Below are 20120 nucleotides of genomic sequence, written 5' to 3' on the forward strand. Positions count from 1 at the left end.
GAAAGGTCCTGCAGTGGAGATAATAAAATACAGGACTTCAGTATACTTTCTTGTGAGCAATCTCTGCTGCTGACTAGTGAGTGAAAAGACAAAATGTTGTAATTGGACCTGAAAACCTCAAGCACCGGCTAGGCACGGTGGCTCATGTCTGTGGGAGGCCAAGATGGGAGGATCGCTTAAGCTCAGGAATTGGAGACCAGCGACCAACATAGCAAGATCCTGTCTCTACTAACATTCAAACAAATTAACCAGGCGTGGTGGTACATGCCCATAGTCCCAGCTACTTGCAGGGCTGAGAAGGGCGGATCGCTCAAATCTGGGAAGTCGAGGCTGCAGTGAGCCCTGCACTCCAGCCTGGGTGACAGAGAGAGCCCCTGTCTCAAAAAACAAAGATGACAAAAAAAAAAAAACCTCGAGCACCCATGAATGTACAATTTCATGTGCAAAATGCCTTGTCCAGTACCAGCTGGTGGGCCTTTCAAAGTCCCCATTTATTGGAGCATGAAGTTAAGAATGAAGAAGGCACTGTGGATGAACAAACCGGACACCTAATGGGGCAATGGATGGGAAAATATTTTAATGGGTGTTTAGTACTAGGTTCTCTAATAAATAGTCCAGTGGCTAGTGAGAAAATCCTTTTATATGTCCTCAATTCCTTTCAAGCAATGAATTTGCACTCACAAGATTTTTTTGAAGCAGTATTTTCCTTTTTCTTTTTTTTTTTTTCAGACAGAGTCTCACTCTGTCACCCAGGCTAGAGTGCAGTGGCGTGATCTCAGCTCACTGCAACCTCCGCCTCCCAGGTTCAAGTCATTCTCCTGCCTCAGCCTAGCTGGTAGCTGGGCTTACTGGTGACCACCACCGCCCCCCACTAATTTTTGTGTTTTTAGTAGAGACGGGGTTTCACCATGTTGGCCAGGCTGGTCTCGAACTCCTGACTTCAGGTGATCCACCTGCCTGTAAAGCAATATTTTCTTGATTCATCTCTGTCATCAATAAATAAGTCATTAAAATTTCTAGGGAAGCAAAATTAACAGATAGAATCTGAAAAACTAAGAAATCACATGGAGTTTGTTCTTTCTCCCATATACTTTTTTTTTTTTTTTTTTTTTTTTTTTAGACAGAGTCTTGCTCTGTCGCCCAGGCTGGAGTGCAGTGGCATGATCTCGGCTCACTGCAAGCTCCACTTCCTGGGTTCACACCATTCTCCTGCCTCAGCCTCCCGAGTAGCTGGGACTACAGGCGCCCGCCATCAAGCCCGACTAATTTTTTGTATTTTTAGTAGAGACAGGGTTTCACCGTGTTAGCCAGGATGGTCTCGATCTCCTAACCTCGTGATCCGCCTGCCTTGGCCTCCCAAAGTGCTGGGACTACAAGCATGAACCACCACGCCCTGCCCCCCAGACTTCTTTTTAGCAATGGACGATCTTGTTTCACTTCAATGGGAGGTGATAGGGTAGCGTGATTGTGAGCGTGACTTCAGAATCAGACCAGCATGGGTTCTAATCCTGGCTCTGCCACCCTCAAGTTACCTTCTCTTCCCCTAAGTCCTTTCAGCTGAAAAGTGGTAAATGCAGACGCCCACTGCACAGAATAACGGGAGGAATTTTTAAATAATGTAATGAGTGGTTCTTGCACTTGCTTCTTAGAAACGTAAAGTCTGGTCAGGGTGTGTCAGGGGTTGCCATGTGGCTGGAACTGGCTCTCCACAGTTTCTTCCACTGACACAGATCTGCGTGCCTCTGACCTGTATATACTGGGGTTCCACAGAGGAGCTCATTGTATGACAGGCTTGTGCTAAAGCAAGCGGACAACAATAACCGCTGGTTAACCTATGAGAAGGTGGCCCCTGGCTGTTTCTAACTCTGCACGACTATAACTCTTAAAGGGTCTTCCTTATACCGAGCGGAAATCCATGTCTCAGAAACTTTTGCTGATTCCTGGCTCCAGTTCTGCCCTCTGCAATAACAGAGTAACATCCATCTTTCACCTTTGCTCAGTCCTTCTTTCCAAGTTAAGGTCTCACAGCTCCATCCACCACAGGAGAAGCTGGGGCCAGTCCTTCATTAGTTTTTTGTTTGTTTGTTTGTTTTGAGAAGGAGTCTCGCTCTGTCTCCCAGGCTGGGGTACAATGGCTCAATCTCGGCTCACTGCAACCTCTGCCTCCCTGGTTCAAGCCATTCTCCTGCCTCAGCCTCCCAACTAGTTGGGACTACAGGTACACCCAGCTAATTTTTGTATTTTTAGGAAAGACAGGGTTTCACCATGTTGGCCAGGCTGGCCTCAAACTCCTGACCTCAAGTGATCCACCCACCTTGGCCTCCCAAAGTGTTGGGATTACAGGCATGAGCCACCGTGCCCAGCCCATTGGGTTGTTTTATTCACTCACCCAGTGTGGGCATTTTTCTACGCTCTGGTATGCAGAGATGAGCAAGACAGAAGATCCTTGATTTCACAGAGCGTATGAGCTCTTACTGAGCTCCGGGGATATGAAGTTTCTATCCTCCTAGGGAGGGCTAGTTGTTATTTGGCCATAGAAACAAGTGACCATCAGAACCAATTTAAAACCCATTCTCCTTGATCAACAAGGATTTCACATCAGTAGCCAAGGCCAGGCAATCCACAAGTCTTGCTCAAGTAACCATGCTGACATAGGCAAATGCCCACCAATCCCTAAATGCTCCGGGCACTGATATCCCTGAACTTCATGCTTTCCAAGGCCCTGTGTGAGATCAGCTCTTCCCTTTGCTCAGAGACTGTCCCCTGCTTAGCAAGCAAGGAAGTCAGCGTTCTGTTCCAGATGGGGAAGGGTAGGCTCTGCCTTTGATGAGAGGCACACAACTTAGATTGTAAGGAATAAGCAGGGTACCACCAGATAAATGACATGCTGCCAAAGAAATCGAATCAGGAGGGCTGACAGTGAGCAATGGGGTGAGACAGAGGGACTGGTGCTACTTTAGATGAGCTGCACAGAAAAGGCCAGTGAAGACACAACTTTTGAGATAAGACATGAACAATAAGGAAATTCCTACTGAGGCATTCAATGAAAGTCATGGGCTGGGCGGGTTTTGAGATGGAAAAACACCTCAAACCTCAAAATGAGAAACTGCAAGCTCAGAAAAATAAAACTCCAGTCCAGCAGAACCATACCTGCTAAAGTAGGGGCCACAGCCTCAGAGAGGGGACAGGTGGTGACTACGCATGAAATCCCTGAGTTTCCAGATTCTCTGAAGCTCTTAAACTGAGACCTGGTGGGGAGGGGATGTCACTTGGGGGCCAGGCAGCAATTCTGAAATAGTAACTCGTAGATTTCTGCAAAATGCCATTAATAAGCCAGACTTACCATCTGTGTGGGCTCTATATCCAGCAACAATAAAAATAACAGGATCCCCAGACACCATTCTTGCTTGTAGGTGCATTATTTGCTAAGTACTTTTTAAAGCTAAAATGTTGCAGCTGTCTTTTCTCCAAAGACAACGTGCATGGAGATTCATGTGACAGGTGTGGCCTGCCACGCTCTGTGGTTTAGGGGCAGCTGTAGATTAACTGCAAGTCATGTTTGGTTGCTGATGACGTGACCTTTGCCACGTCACTTAGCCTTTCTGCACTTCAGCGCTATCTGAAAAGCGATGGGGATAGAACATCTGTTCTACCTACATCAGGGAGTCGCAGAGGAGATGAAGAAGAAAGCTTTGAAAATTGGAAGTACTTCAAAATATGAGATCAATACTGCGTTTCTGGAAAAAATGTTATGTTTAAGGCACATATTTGTAGACTGAATGACACTGTTCACACTTCCTCAGTTGACGGCCAGAGTCCCCTGTATTTGTGACACGCTTCTCTTCTGAGACTGCTCTTTCCCTAACACTGTCCTCAGCAATGCTGAGCGGGTGGGCTCCGGACTCTTGGTTTATGCGCTTCCTGCTGGAATTCCTTTCCTTTCTACATATCCAGATTCTACAACACACCCGCTTCAAGCTCTGCCTCTTTCCTGAAGCTGCCTCATAGCTCTACTTTTTATTTTTAATTGACACACAATTGTATATATTTATGGGGTACAATATGTTCTGATACATGTTTTACATTGTGGAATGATTAAATCAAACTATTGAACAAGTCCATCACTTCACGTAGTTATTTGTGTGTGTGGTGAAAACAACTGAAATCTACAACTTTGGAATACACGATGCATTTATTATGGTAGCTGTTTGCGCAATAGATCACTAGAGCTTACTCCTGCTGACTGAAATTTTGTACCCATTGGTGAAGCTCTCCCCTTTGTTCATCCTCCTCCTTTCCCATCCTCTGGTAATCATCACTCTACTTTTCTACTTCTGAGTGCAGCTTTTTTTAGATTCTACATGTAAGTGAAATGATTCGATATTTGTTTCTGTGCCTGGCTTATTTCACATAGTGATGGACACCTGCGTTGCCTCCCTGTCTGGGCTATTGTGAACAGTGCTTTAATGGGAGTGCAGCTGTCTCTCCAGCACACTGATTTCGATTCTTCTGGATATACAGCCAGAAGTGGGACTGCTGGATCACATGGCAGTTCTCTTTTAGGTCTTTTTAGGAGCCTCCATGTTGTCTTCTAGAATGGCTGTAATAATTTGCCTTCGCAACAGCAGTGCAAAGGGACGTCCTTTTCTCCATACCATTCTCACAGGTGTGATGAATTCTGGTAGTTTTCCAGTTGTTTCTCCTAGGTTTTCTTGGCAGCAATCACGTGAGCTTCAAGGTACTAAAAAAATACTGAACACGAGATAAATGACTGTGGAACCCATGAGTGCCTACAGGAAGAAATGATGTTCAAGAACCACTTTATCTCCATTTCTATACCTCCAGCTTTGCTCCTTTTGCTCAAGATTTGACTATGCCTTGACTCCTGTCCTGATCTTCTGGACCTGTGCCTCACCCCATCCACTCACTCACTGGACAGGGCCTGGCATGTATCGGGTCCTGGGGTTCAGTGGGGAATGGGTCAGCATTCTAGGTGCAGGAGGGCTTGCCACGCTCTGTGGTTCTAGGGGCAGCTGTAGATTAACTGCAAGATATTTGCTTGCGGATGACGCGACCTTGACAAGTCACCTAGCCTATCTGCTCTTCAGCTCTACTGAAAAGTGATGGGGATGGAACAGCCGTTCTACCTACATCAGGGAGTTGCAGAAGAAAGCTTTGACAATTGGAAGTACCTCCAAATATGAGATCAGTGCTTTGTTTCTGGGAAATGCCACACGAGACAATAATCAAGTGAACAAGAAAAACAGCAGATAGTGGGGAGAGCTGGGCAAGGCTTATGGTTGGGCAACACAAGAGCAACAAGGAGGTCCCCTTCCCCAGGCGGAGGGCGGTGGTCAGAGGAGGACTGTGAGGACATGGCATTGAAGCAGACGTCTGTTCTACCTACATCAGGGAGCTGCAGAGGAGATGAGGAAGAAAGCTTTGAAAACTGGAAGTACCTCAAAATATGAGATCAGTACTGTGTTTCCGGAAAAATGTTACGTTTAAGGCATATATTTGTAGACTGACACTGTTCACACTTCCTCAGTTGACGGCCAGAGTCCCCCGTATTTGTGATACGCTTCCCTACTGAGACTGCTCTTTCCCTAACACTGCCCTCGGCTTGACTGAAAAGCGATAGGGACGGAACAGCTGTTCTACCTACATCAGGGAGTTGCAGAAGAAAGCTTTGACAATTGGAAGTACCTCCAAATATGAGATCAGTGCTTTGTTTCTGGAAAAATGCCACACCAGACAATAATCAAGTGAACAAGAAAAACAGCAGATAGTGAGAAGAGTGAGCAATGCAGGTATCGGGGGGAAGCATGCCAGACAGAAACAACAACGCAGAAAAAGTTCCTGAATCGGAACAGAACTTGGTATACTTAGAGAACACACTGGACAAAAGGGGGAGTGGGAACAAGAGATGTGACATTTGTCGGGTCCTATGACTTCCCACTCAGGAACATGGCACGTCTCTTTCATTCAGGTTTTTCGTGATGACTGCCAGCAAAGTTTGGCATTTTCTTTTTTTTTTTTTTTGAGCTGGAGTCTCGCTTGGTGGCCAGGCTGGAATACAGTGGTGTGATCTTGGCTCACTGCAACCACTGCCTTCCGGGTCCCAGTGATTCTCCTCCCTCAGCCTCCCGAGGGATTACAAGCGCGCACCACCATGCCCAGCTAACTTTTTGTATTTGTAGTAGAGACGGGGTTTCACCATGTTGGCCAGGCTGGCCTCGAACTCCTGACCTCAAGTAATCTGCCCGCCTCAGCCTCCCAAAGTGCTGGGATTACAGGCATGAGCCACTGCGCCCGGCCGGCATTTTCTCGATTTAGGAATTGCACCTGTGTCGGTTTCCTAGGGCTGCCATAACAAATATCTACACACTGGATGGCTCACAAAAACAGAAATTTAATTTGTCACTAGGGGGCTGGAAGTCTGAAATCAAGGTGCCAGCAGGGCCATATGCTCTGGAAACTCCAGGGGAGGATTCTTCCTTGTCTCTTCCAGCTTTTGCTGGCTCTGGCCAACCTTGGCATTCCTTGGCTTATGGCTGCATCATTCCAACCTCTGCCTTCACCTCCACAGTGTGCTGGCCCTGTGTCTGCCGACCCCCCTCTCCTTACAGGGATTTAGGCCACCCTAGTCCAATATGACCTCATCTTAACTAATTACATCTGCAAAGACCTTATTTCCAAAAAAGGTCACATCTGTACATTTCAGGTTGGCATGAATTTTTAGAGGGCACTACTCAATCCAGCATAGCATGTTTCTAGATGGGTTTCTCCCTAATCGGTGGCAGTGAAAGACCACGTAGCAGAGTGATGAGAAAAAAGCTCTGGATTGGGCCAAGTGCAGTGGCTCATGCCTGTAATCCCAGCCTTCTGGGAGGCCAAGGCAGGAGGATCACTTGAGTCCAGTTCAAGGCCAGCCTGGGCAACACAGTGAGATCCTGCCTCTAAAAAAAGCCTCTGGAATCAGGTTTTCTGGCTCTACCACTTACTGACCAGGGTTTTCACCTCTCCAAGCCTAATAAGCACCTTCATCTGGGAATAACAGCAGCTACCTCATGAAATTGTTATGGGGATTAAATGAATTAACAAATGCTAAGTGCTTAAACTGTGCAGGGCACACTATAAGCATTTAATAAATGTTTTTGTTCTTCGATATAATTTGTTGCCATTTTGTTGTCTGGGTTTTTTCCTTACGAGACAAGGTCTTGCTCTGTCACCCAGGCTGGAGTGCAGTGACGCCATCACAGCTCTTTGCAGTCTCGAACTCCTGGGCTCAAGTGATCCTCCTGCCTCAGCCTCCTGAGTAGCTGAGACTATAGGCATGTGCAGCAAAATAGCAACAATTTGTTGCTGTTTTGAATGCCATCTCCATTATATTCTCTAATTGGTTACTGCTGGTAAATTGGATAACTCAATTTTTGTGTATTAATCTTGTAACTATAATCTTACTGAATTCTTATAATTTTCCAATTGTTTCTCCTAGATTTTCTTGGTAGAAATCACATTAGCTTCAAGGTACTAAAAAAAAAAAAATACTGAACACAAGATAAATGACTATACAACCCATGAGTGTCTGCAGGAAGAAATCATGTTCAAGAACCGCTTTGTCTATATTTTTATTAGGAAAGACAGGTTCAGAGATTCCACCTCATGTCCATGCTAGGATGAAGATGTGTTTATGATGAAAACGTGTCTGTTTTCATTGATCCAGCCCAAACACAGCTTTTGAGAGCAGGGGCCCGGGTTTTTCATCTTGACACAGTCCCATCATGTATGTTGCATGGTAGATTATGGGTACTCAGGATTTGGACTAACCTCAGGAACACATTATCCGTTACAACTTACCGATGGTTCATCCCAGAAGTGTGACAAGAACTGGTCTTTCTTTTCCTGTGTGTAACCTCTGAAGTGCATGTGGCCCTTCTCTCCAGCTTGTGGCCGTCCAGGTGGGAACCGTGCTGCCTGTCACACCCACTCCTTGAGCACCAGAACTGTACCTGGCATGGTGCAGTCTAACTAAATTCTACCGTAGTTTCCCATCGGTCTTCAAATCTGTGTTCCTCAGCAATGCCTGTGAGGCCTGGGCTGATCAGCTCTTCTCCAACCACATCCCCATCTCCAATCATCTTTCCTTCTCCCCATCTCTTCCACGGAGATGTCCACTCAAAAGATCATGTTCACCAAGCTGCCACCTCCTAGTTACTATCATAACCACTCAATTTCCCTCCTGACACTTACCACAATCCTTTTTACACACTAACTTGTTTGACCAGCTGCTCCACTAGAACATCCCCAAAGAAAGTCAAGACCTCGTCTATTTCTGCCACATCCATCCCCAACATGAATTAGACAGTGTCCAGCTCAATATTTGTTGAAGGAATTACATCAGTATAAAACCAGTACACGTTTTCTAGATAATATTCTAGAACAGGAATTTTGTTTTGAGTTTTGCTTACACATAAGGGGCCGCAGCTCAACACAAGATGCTGCATAAACTAGGGAAGGAGCTACCCAGCATTCGGGGGTCTGGGTGCCTCACTCTCGGTTTTTCCACATCCTGTATTTGTTGTTTTTCAAAGATTGCAGGGGTGACTAAACCTCTCATTAGTCTCGAGGTTGCTCCTGCAAAACCCAGCATAACCATAATGGGATATTAGGGGAAAGGCTCTGGAAGTCACACATTTCTTTGCTTTAAAGATGAAGTGACTCAGGATGGATCACAGCCATGAGACCCGCCAGACCACATACCCACTACATTGCACCAGGGCCTGGTCCTGGGGGATCCTGCCCCTGCAGAGTCATCATTACCACGCACTGCCCCCACCCAATGCTGGTGTCTGTATGGGAGGAGGTGCAAAATCCTTACCTTCCGAGACTGGCTTCCTGAGCTCACAGAAATGACACAGCATCCTCTTCAGGACAGAGGCACTTGGCAGTGGATTCACACACCCACCTCCATTGTTTCGAGATTTCCAGGATCCACCAATGTGAACAAGAACTCACAAAACAGGTCCAGGAACGGCCAACTAGAGGCCACGCTGGGCATTCATTCAGCTGTACTGGGGAGAGCTGGGGAAGGAGGGACAGCAGCGGAAAACTGGGTACCCAGGTCCTGTAAGACCTGCTGCTTCTACCCATGGCCACCCTTCTTTAGGAGAGGGCCTGCAGAACACAACCGACTTCCCCTCGTCCTGGGTTTTCTGTCACCGGTAGGCTTGCACTTGGCTTTTACTATGTCCAGTCTTGCTACATTTAGAGGAGCGTCCAACAATTGTGACTGAATGGCTGAGAAGAGCATGTTCAGAAACAGACTAAGACAGGTGATGAAAACAAGAGTCTCCCTCACAGCCAAGGTCATTGAGAGGTCCAGAGAGGTCAAGTAATTTGTCCAAGGTCACAGAGCAAGTTAATCTTTTGGACTGAGACTAAAACCCAAGGTTCCATGACAATACAAATCCATGCCAATGTTAACATCTTAGGCATAAATTCTCACTACATTTAATACTTCTATCCCAAACTACATTTTGTAATGCCATTCTTTTATCCCTTATTTGAAATAACTTATTTATATAAACAAAAATTCTTAAAAGGAACGCCCCTCAGTGAAACGAAGTCCCTTAAAGGACACGGGGAAGTTTATTGAGACCTGTAGAATCTGAACATCATTAAGTCAGGCATCACGTTTGAGTTCACTTCTCACTGTAACAGGTTCTGCAGAACTCTTTTCACAAAAACCTACGAAGGACAGATATAGCTGCCAGGACAAGTCCTCACCCGGGTGCTGTGCCCAGCTCAGACCTGCCGCAGTGCACACAGACAGCAGCTGCCAGATTAAGAAGCTCATTTTGAGGTTGATCACTGATGAGAAGAGCGACAGACAGGACCTTTAGCCCCTTCACATATGCAAACTTAGTAAGAAAATCTAACAGGAAAACAGGCAGGGAGCCCGCCGACTTGGAGGTATAAACCCCAGCCCCACCACTGTGACTGTAAGTACTCCTGGGCATCTCCCTAGCCCTGTTTGGGTGCAACAGCTCTAACAGGGCGCTGCATTCAATAACAGCAAGTCAGCACCTTAACCAAGCTGTTTGCAGGCCTTGCCTTGAAATCCATGCAGCTTAAGACATAACACCCTGGGAGGGTGAGGCAGGAAGAGCGCTTGAAGCCAGGAATTTAAGACCGGCATGGGCAACAAAGCAAGACTCCCTTTGTATAGAAAATTTAAAAATAAATTAGCCTGGCTAGGTGTGGTGGCTCACACCTGTAATCGCAGCACTTTGGGAGGCAGAAGTGGCAGGATCACTTGTGGTCAGGAGTTCGAGGCCAGTCTGGCAAACACGGTGAAAAATACAAAAATTTATCTCTACGAAAAATACAAAAATTAGCTGAGTTTGGTGGTGTTTGCCTGCAGTCCCAGATACTTGGGAGGCTGAGAGAGGGACGATCAGTTGAACCTGGGAGGCGGAGGTTGCAGTGAGCTGAGATCGTGCCACTGCACTCCAGCCTGGGTGACAGTGCGAGACTCCATTTCAAAAAATAAAAAATAAGAAGTAAATTAGGTGGGCATGGTGGCACACACCCTTCATCCCAGGGAGGCTGAGACTAGGGAGGCCGAGGCAGGAGGATTACTTGAGCCTAGGAGTTTCAGGCTACAGTGAGCTATGATTGTGCCACTGCACACCAGGCAGGGTGACAAAGTAAGACTCTGTTTCAAAAAAAAAAAAGATATATAAACTGAAGTATCCTTTTCCTGTATCAGTGCGAGAGCATGTTTCTTGTTTCCTTCTCTTTTTCAACAAGGGTAGGACCTCATTATGGCTGACTTTTCAGAAGATAATGTCTTTAAGACCCACCCAAGACACTGACTCCAATGACATCAAGGGAGATAAAGTGATTTCAGACAAAATGGGGTATCAATATGAAGGCGACATGTTCTATTAGGTCTCTATTGTGCCACTTTTCTCAATTGCTGGAGCAGCTCTCATACCTGCATGAGTCGCTCAAGAACACAGGGCCAATACCACTTTCTACCACTGCTCTTGCAAAGAACTGGTTCACTGAGCATCCATAAAACCTACTGAATTTTATCTCAACATACCAACAAAAAACACAGCAGGAAGGCAGGCACTACTTTGTTCTATGTATGTATTTATTTAACATTTATTAGATACCTACAATAACCAGGAATCGTGTTTTATTTTTTAAAAATTTCAAATCTCGGCCAGGCGCGGTAGCTCACGCCTGTAATCCCAGCACTTTGGGAGGCTGAGGCGGATGGATCTCTTGAGGTCAGGAGTTCGAGATCAGCCTGGCCAACATGGTGAAACCCTGTCTCTACTAAAACTACAAAAATCATCTGGGCATGGTGTGCTCGCCTGTAATCCCAGCTACTCGGAAGGCTGAGGCAGGAGAAATGTTTGAACCCGGGAGGTGGGGGTTGCAGTGAGCCCAGATCATGCCACTGCACACCATCCTGGGTGACAAGAGCGAGGCTCCATCTCAAAAACAAACAAACAAACAAAAAAAACAATCAAATCTGTAAGATACGGCCCCAGGTGAGAAGTTACCAAAAGCAGCAGGAAAAGTTTAAATCATTCACTCCCCAAATTCTGCTTTGCAGCTTGGCTTAAAGGAAACCCCAGAATGGAGATGGCTCTGCCCAAGCCCGAGAGAAGGCAGGCAGGAGAGCCAGACCAGAAGAGGAGGCAGGTATGGGTGCCCCCACCTCTGGGCTCACCTCGTGCATGAGGGCACATCCCGGTTTTGGCAGGATTTCTCATCTGCCCTCCCATTTGGTTTTAAACTCCTGACTTCTTCTTTCCCTTTTTCTAGTTAAAAAAAAAAAAAAAAAAAAAAAAAGAATGAAAATGTAAAACAAATAATAAAAAAGATTCATCGGGATATATATTTATTGTCCCAATGACTTTATTTGTTTAAATCAAATCTAATATTAAAGTAACAAATTGTGTCATTTCCTTCATCCTTCATTAATGATAAAAACTTTCCATTCAAAAACTACACTAAGACAATGTGTTCCTCAACAGTAATCCAGCTTTAATTGTAGAGCATTAATTCGCCTTACAAACAAATTACAGTCAACTACGATTTATCAATAAGTACTGTACTGGTTGTGTGTTTTCTTTTGGCAAACTTTGAACAAATCAGAGAAGAAAACATAACTATTCATCATCATGTAGAAAAAGAAAAGAAAATGAACCTCAAGTATCTACTATGTGTCAAGTGATTCATCCTGCCAGTAAAACTAAAATCTACACTTACAGCAGTTTTAAACATCCTTAGTGCAAGAAACATAACCAATTAATACAGATCAATACTAATTAATGAATATGGAAAATTTTCCTATACAGAGGTAGAGTCGAGGGCACAGGCTAAAACAGTATTCAGTAGTCTAAACAAGACTGAGTCCGGTTTTATGGAATCCACTTTAAATTTTAGGTATCAGACTGTATGTACATATATACAATAAATAGACTATACAATTTTTTAAAGTAGTTTAATAAACTCCACAAAATAATAGCAGATGCATAGAAATATTTACATAATTCAATTTTCAAATCTCTCATTCAAATAAAAGGGATAAAAATAAAATTCTGCTATTAAGGCAGCAGAACCTCTTTCCTGAAATGGATTGGTAAAATAAGATACTTTACTGGAGAGGAACTAATTTATGTTTAAGAGGTATTCATATTCAGCTAAGAAAATACATCCCTTTTTCAGCTATATAGATTAGGGAATATAAAATGCTATTTTCTACATTTTTAGACCTGCATTTAAAGTTCTAAATTCAGCTCTGACTTGAAGAGAGAAGCTGATTTTGGTACCCACACAGAGTAGATCATCACAATTACAATGGAAAGATAATTAATGTTTTATATTCTGTTTATTTGCTTTTGAAAGTTTGGGCCAGAAAGGCTGTGATAATAATTCTGGCCCAAACAGGTATGCTTATACTTGACACAAATTTCACTAAAACCTAACACTTTTGGCTTGGAGTTCTTGGGATTCTGACTTTCTGAGTCCCTTCCATTTCCAGAGCATGTTTCATTGAGAGCAGGCAATGTTTGGGGATCAGGTACATGATTCAATACTAATTAAAATGCCAAAGTTTTCCAAGCTCACATGGGAAGAAGGTGAAACACAGACCTGCTGCTGCCACTGGCCTCCCAGAGACTTGAAAAAGGAAACAACTCAGAAACCTGTCACTGTGACCTAAGAAAATATGCAAAAACCCAAAGTATTACATATGCAAGTGACTCACATTCTTAGATTTCATATCAAATTCACTATTTGATATTCTATCATTAACTCTTTTATTTTACTTGGTATAAAAGATTCTTATTGAGCCCATAAGGAAATCAGGGATCGTCAGAAAATGAAAAAGTATGGTCATAATTAATGAAGCATAAACCTTCACAGTTTGAATTTTGTAGAACTTCTCTAAGCACCCACAATGAAATTGCAAGTTGAGTTTTTTTAAATTCAGTCATTCTGTGAAAAATACCTCAGTAAATAGTAACATTTTTCCCTTCAATGATCTTCCCACTGGAATACCCAACCCACCCTTGTTTTTTTTTCTTTTTATTTTAGATTTTTAAAAAATTTTATACAAATAGACTAACTTTGATTTAAAGTGAACATATAAAAATTGAGAAGAATATTGCTTGCAACAATGGACTTGGAAGGAGAGGAATGGATTAGGCAGGGGTACAAAGAAATGGCTCCTACTCGGTAGCTTCGGGTGCACGCCCAGCACTCTGCAGAACTCTCACGGGGACACCCTCTGCTGCACAGTGTCCTTCAGCCCACGAAGTCTGACTGATTTTGTAACAACAACTTCAGGTCAGGAAAAAAACAAATGCAAGAAAATCGGAAGGCACAAGCACCCATGTGATCTAGAATGCTCTTGGGGTGAGGAATAAGGAGGGAAAGGGATACTTTTGGTTCAGCACTACAGTCAATTTCACCATTGTTGAAGAAAAACGGTATAAAATGAGGGTGTACAGAAATGGAACGAGCACAGCCCACTGGTGAGGAAGAAAGCTCAGAAGACAGCGCGCAGAAATAGTGCGGAGAGAAATGACCAGTACTATTTATTTGGAAGTCTGCGCCATGGTGGGTACAAACTACATCCCCTGCTCTGTGGGACCAAAATCAAAACAGGGCAAAAACAAACGAACAAAAATCCCCCCCATCCCAAAAAAGCAGCAGAAGGAATGCAAGAAGTCTTACAGGACACACCGGTCCAGCCCTGGGTGCAGCCAGCTCTGCATCCACCGCTGCGCTCACCAACTTCAGCTACCGCCCCCACGGGGACTCCAGAGGGCCGGGCCGCTTAATCATTTTCCCTGCCTCTCCACGACTTCCCTTTCCCTTTATTTCCTCCTGCAGGATTGGAGTCTGCTTCCTCCACAAAGGAAGTGCTGTTGCTGACAGTGGTGAGAGCCAGCTGGGACCTCCAGGGTACTGACGCTTCCTCCAAGCCTTGCTGCGTGGGCGCTCATCCAGGCAGCCTGACGGAACTATGCGTTAAAAAAGAAAAGGAAAGAAAAAACAAAAACAAACCCACCCCAAGTCTGTCTTTTCTCAAACTGAAGGAGAAACTAAGGGATGGTGTGGCCTCCGGCGGGCCTCCGCAGTTAGGAAATGATGGCCGGGGACCACCGGGGCAGAGTCAGGTTGTCTGCACTGGCTGAGCGCTTCCTCGCAGATCTTCTCAGGTCCTTGTACTTGTCCTCGCAGAGGCGAGAGATGGCCTGAGGGGCAAGAGAGACAGTGTGGGTCAGGGCGGGCCATATCTGCGCCCATTGCTCACTCGTCCTGGGCGCCGAGGGTGCTGCATCATGGACAGGCAGAGCCCCTGCCCCTCTGGAGCTCCAGCCCACAGCCCAGCTCTCTGCTGGCCGCAGGGAGATATGAAGGGAGTGTAGACTCAGCTCTTGTTTCCCAAGAGCTCACGGTCTAAGAAAAGACTCTCAGGATGTGAAATAACAGGACAGTGTCACCTTGCAATTGGCCCAACCAGGGTCAATGCTGGCTCCCCACCCTAGGGGTGTGGGACGGCCCTGCCCCCACGGGTGCTGTTTCGAATCCTTAGCATCCTCATCTGCAAGCGGGGCAAGAACAGCACCATCCTGGCAGGGCTGGCGTCAAGCACAGGCTTGCAGCTGAGCCTCACAAGGAGGAGAGCTCGGCCACCGTCGGCAAGGAGAGCTGCAGCCAGACCACCAGCTAGGGACTCCGCAGAAAAGGATGGAGGACTTAAGTCACCTCTAGAGGGTTGCTGAAAGAGGGACCTAGGAGGATCACAAAAACATTAAGATGTGCAGATAATTAACACTTTGGTGATGAGGACAGGGGCCGTGCTACCCTGGGAACAACTCTCCCAGGGCTGCCACTGGGTGTGGCTAGAACCAGCTGATGACAAAAGCTGAGCCCGCTGTCCCAGGAGGGGATGGTCTGAGTCGTGGGAAGGCTTTGATTATTTGGAGAAGAGAAAGAGCAGCCTTGTCAGGACAGACTGGCCTTCTCTTCTGGCCCGGTGAAACCCTAGGGCCCGTGGCACAGCAGCCCCGGAAGCAGGTGAGCTCTCCCTTCTCCGCACTGGCAGAAACTTAACAGAGGGAACGGCAGGTACCAACTCCACCAACCTGGGCCTGTGCTCTCAGGGTGGCTGACCCAGAGCCCCATATATTCTTCAGCAGAGAACACAGACTCGCTTCCCTGCAGAGCTGTGTAGCTGCCAGGAGCTCCGGCTTGTCTCATCAGCACTGAAGTAGCCACTGGAGTCATGGCTGGTGATAAGGGGGACCAGGGACCGCAGCACAGGCTGAGAGGGGGCTCACGCTCTCAGGGAAAGCCAGATTCTACCTCACATCTGTGCTTGCGAAGGCTTCACAACATCTGCCTTGCAGGAAATCCTGCAGAGGGAGGGTTTTCCATTTTTTCCTCGAATAGATGATAACTGGGAGACTGGGTGGGCTTTCCATTCCAAAGGCCGGCACACAATCACAGGGGCATGGTTGAGTTCTGAAACGCTCACTGGATTTTTATTTCTAACCAGTGCTATGCATCCAGTCTTTTCTATGGTTTACTTCTTGGAATTAACATATTACTTTTTAAATTTTTATTTAACATTTTCCTTTCTTAAGCATGTAATCCGTAACAGCTTTCTTCTCCCAGCTCTAGACCACCGTGTGGCCAGGCCATCACAATGCCACACCAACTTGCACTGAGTGACAACATCCCACCTGGGATGGGCAGTGGCATGGGCAGCACGAAGACCTCTGGGTCTCACAAGCTGGGAACACGACTGTGCCATCCACTACTTGGAAAGGCTCTGTGGGATGAGACCAAGGCAGGACTGGGGACAAAGGTGCAGAGGGGAAAAGCTGGGGCACACCCTCTCTGGAGGAGGGGTCTCTCCCCAGGGATCCTGCTTCATTACCACCCCATCCCTTTTCCTCCTGCCAAAAGGTCAAGTGGGAAGAGCCTGGTGAGCATATGAGGTAGAGGCACATACAAATATGCTGTGATGAGACCCAAAGTTACACAGCTTAACGATGGCCCAAAACCCAGACCAAGACTGGTGGTGCTGCCCTCAGCTCTAACTGGGCTATGGAAAAAATATTTTGGAAAAAAAAATCAAAAGCAGAATCAAACCTTTTTGGATTCCCAATTGTTAATATCATCTGGCAGCTTTTCCCTATAAAAGTGCATGTTGAGAAATACCTTTTTGAGGGGCTTATCTGGTGGGAAATGCTTTTTGGGGGGACTTATAATTTTTTTAAACCTATCTGCAAAGATAAGGGTTTTAAAAAATATTTTATTTCAAAATAGAATTGCGGTGGCTCATGTCTGTAATACCAGCACTTTGGGAGGTCAAGGTGGGTAGATCACAAGGTCAGGAGTTCTAGACCAGCCTGGCCAACATAATGAAATCCTGGATGTCTCTACTAAAAATACAAAAAAAATTAGCCGGGCACAGTGGCGCACATCTGTAGTCCCAGCTACTAGGGAGGCTGAGGCAGGAGAATCACTTGAACCCAGGAGGTGGAGGTTGTGATGAGCTGAGATTGCGCCACTGCACTCCAGCCTGGGCAACACAGCAAGACTCCATCTCAAAAAAAAAAAAACTATGTTTATTAAGTGATATTAAACTGGTTATTAAAAATATGAAGCGGTTGGCCAGGTGCAGTGGCTCACATCTGTAATCCCAGCACTTGGGGAGGCCAAGGCGGGTGGATCACCTGAGGTCGGGAGTTTGAGACCAGCCTGGCCAACATCGTGAAACCCCGTCTCTACTAAAAATAAAAAAAAATCAGCTGGGTGTGGTGGTAGGTACCTGTAATCCCAGCTACTTGGGAGGCTGAAGCAGGAAAACTGCTTGAACCCGGGAGGCAGAGACTGCAGTGGGCCAAGATCGCGCCACTGTACTCCAGCCTGGGTGACAGAGTGAGACTCTGTCTCAAAGAAAAAAGAAGGACAAATTATAATGAACTGCCCAGCTATATATCCTAGTAGCTCATCTTTATTTTACATCATGTAGTGGGGAAAATGATCAGTGTGACCACATACATCCCTGGTCCTCAGATGATGCCTCAGCAACACTGCACCACAAAATGCTGTTTTAAAGCATCTTACCTCAAGCTTGTGAGCCCTCTCCCTGCTCAGGGGCTCCAAGGGAAAGCTCAGGTTGTTCGCTTCTGCCAGGGAACGAAGATCAAAATAATACTTGGCATAGACACTGGAAGGAACATTGATGTTGAACTGCAGCAATTCAAGAAACTGTCGCTCTAGCTCGTTCCTGCAAAGCAAAGACAAAAATAGCCTGTGCTTAGCCACCACACCAGGCCGCATGGCCTGCCAAGGCAAGTTGCTGGAGACCTGAGTCCAGAAAACTGCATCCACCAGGGAGACCAGTGATCTAATTAAATGTCTGTCTGGACACCAGAGTTGCAGTCTCACCACCATATTGGGATTAAAAGCCAAATCCACTTGATCTGGTGCCCAGGATGAGGACTGATTAATTGGGATCATCACCAGGAAGGGTTTCAGGGTGAATCACTTCACTGAGATCTAACACACACATAGCAGGCTCTGGCTGCAGGTCTCCGTGAGGACAGGCTGCTAACACAGGGTGGATGGAGCAGCCAAGAGCTGCCATGTAGAGTCCAGTGAGGGTCCTTCGGCAGGGCCCCAGAGGAAAACACTCGGCCTCTGCAGACCTAGAGGACCTTGGTTTCCTTGGTGGCCCCTCCCTGCCTCCAGGGAGAAAAGAGGGGAGGAACTGTGTATACGCTTTCTTAGGCAAAAGGCAGGGATTATGGGGGGGGAGTGTCCAGTCTCTGCCTCAGTCTCTTAGAAAGAGAACTCACAAGCTGGGAAGAATGGAAGCAGTAGTTCCCACACTTGAGCATGCACTCCATCGCCTGGTGAGCTTGTTAGAACAGACATGGGGCTTCACTCTCACACTGTGGGGATCAGTAGGTCTGGGGTGGGGCCTGGGAATGTGCATTTCTAAGGAGTTCCCTGGTGATGGTGAGGCTGAGGCTCTTGCCTCGGGGCCACACTCTGAGAACCACTCAACTAAAAAGGTAAGTCAGGAGAGGAGGTGCTGAGACCCACCCCGCCAGCCCATCTACATGCTGATGGGTTGCTGGGAGAAATTTAAAAACTTCTACTTTGAGAACTTCTTGTGTCAGCTATCTTTCAAATTAGGTTGATTTCTGGATAGTTCCTCTGGGTGGGGAACCTTCTCAGTGAGGGAACTATCTGTGGAGCACCGGTCCTGGGTCAGGCACCCAGATTCAGCACGTTCTCCCCAGGAAGCCCCCAGGGGTGCCCACCCACCGCGCATCCTCCAGGCACTTCCTGTCCTTGCCCATACTATGCAGCATGTGGCTGCTGAACTCAGCCTCTTGAACTGGTCTCCTCATAGCCACAAACTGCAACATCTGCTTTTGCATGCCTGGCCCCCAGCACGTGACCTCTCAGACGGCTTCCCACAGCAGTGAGAGCTGAACTGAGGTGACAGAAGCAAGGAGCTCTGGCAGAGAGGAACCAGGGCTGAGGAGGGGTATTTCAGGTAGAGTGGGTCCCCTTCAACCTGCTGCAGGTAGCCAGAATGCACAGTCACCATTTCCTGTGAGTGAAGCCAGGGCCCTAGTGCAGGGCCTCCACCCTCCTGACCCCGATCCCAGCCTCAGCATTCTGAGTCACGTCCCGCCAACTCTGCTGAATGCTGCCGGTTCGGGTCTGAGCCCCACACACAGGCACCATCCTGTCCTGAGTGATGTCCCGAGACCCCTATGGCTGTTGCCGATGAGTCATGGCACTCAGCTATAAAGCACTGAGGAGGGCTCCACACCAGCTCAAGTTGCTGTGACAAAGGACAGGAGCGGTAAGGAGGCAGGCAGGGAGGCTGGGGCTGAGCAAGGCCAGTGGCTCTGGGGAGACAGAAGCTGCTGGGCAAAGGAGCACTGGGAACCATGGGCAGGCAGCAAGGAAGGAGGCCTGAAGAGGGCCTGTTCCAGTCTCTTCATCAGATGAAGAGCGTCACTGCTTGTTTCCGCATAGCCTTGTGAAAAGACTTATAACAAGCTCCAAATGTATTTACTGTAGTAAGTTTTATAGTTTTTAAGAATTTAGGCTGGGCGTGGTCGCTCACGCCTGTAATCCCAGCACTTTGGGAGGCTGAGGTGGGCAGATCACCTGAGTTTAGGAGTTTGAGACCAGCCTGGCCAACAGGGTGAAACCTCAACTCTACTAAAAATACAATGAAAATTAGCCGGGCATGGTGGCACATGCCTATAATCCAAGCTACGCAGGAGGCTGAGGCAGGAGAATCCATTGAACCCGGGAGGTGGAGGTTGAAGTGAGCCAAGATTGCACCATTGCATTCTAGCCTGGACGACAAGAGTGAAACTCTGTCTCAAAAGAAACAAAAAACAAAAAACAAAAAACAAAAAACAAAACAAAACAAATTAGCCAGGCATGGTGGTGGGCACCTCTAATTTCCCAGCTACTCGGGAAGGTGAGGCAGGAGAACTGCTTGAACCCAGGAGGCGGAGGTTGCAGTGAGCCGA

At 46.7% G+C, this 20120-nt stretch overlaps 1 protein-coding gene across 7 annotated transcripts in view; it reads right to left on the minus strand.

Moving 5' to 3' along the window:
- Window positions 1-12188: 12188 nt before the first annotated feature.
- The window catches only part of LOC105495960 (cyclin Y), a 314134-nt gene continuing 306202 nt past the window's right edge, over window positions 12189-20120 (minus strand). For 6 of the 7 annotated variants that reach the window (XM_011765885.2, XM_011765882.2, XM_011765886.2 and 3 more), the window contains 2 exons: window positions 17677-17839; window positions 12189-14789 (listed from right to left, as the gene is read on the minus strand). In XM_011765885.2, the coding sequence (XP_011764187.1) occupies window positions 14673-14789; window positions 17677-17839 (280 nt within the window). In that variant the 3' untranslated portion in view covers window positions 12189-14672. The remainder of the gene's footprint in view (window positions 14790-17676; window positions 17840-20120) is intronic. The other variant, XM_011765887.2, reaches the window with a different exon arrangement.

Source organism: Macaca nemestrina, chromosome 9, assembly GCF_043159975.1.
Source record: "Macaca nemestrina isolate mMacNem1 chromosome 9, mMacNem.hap1, whole genome shotgun sequence".
Lineage (NCBI taxonomy): Eukaryota > Metazoa > Chordata > Mammalia > Primates > Cercopithecidae > Macaca > Macaca nemestrina.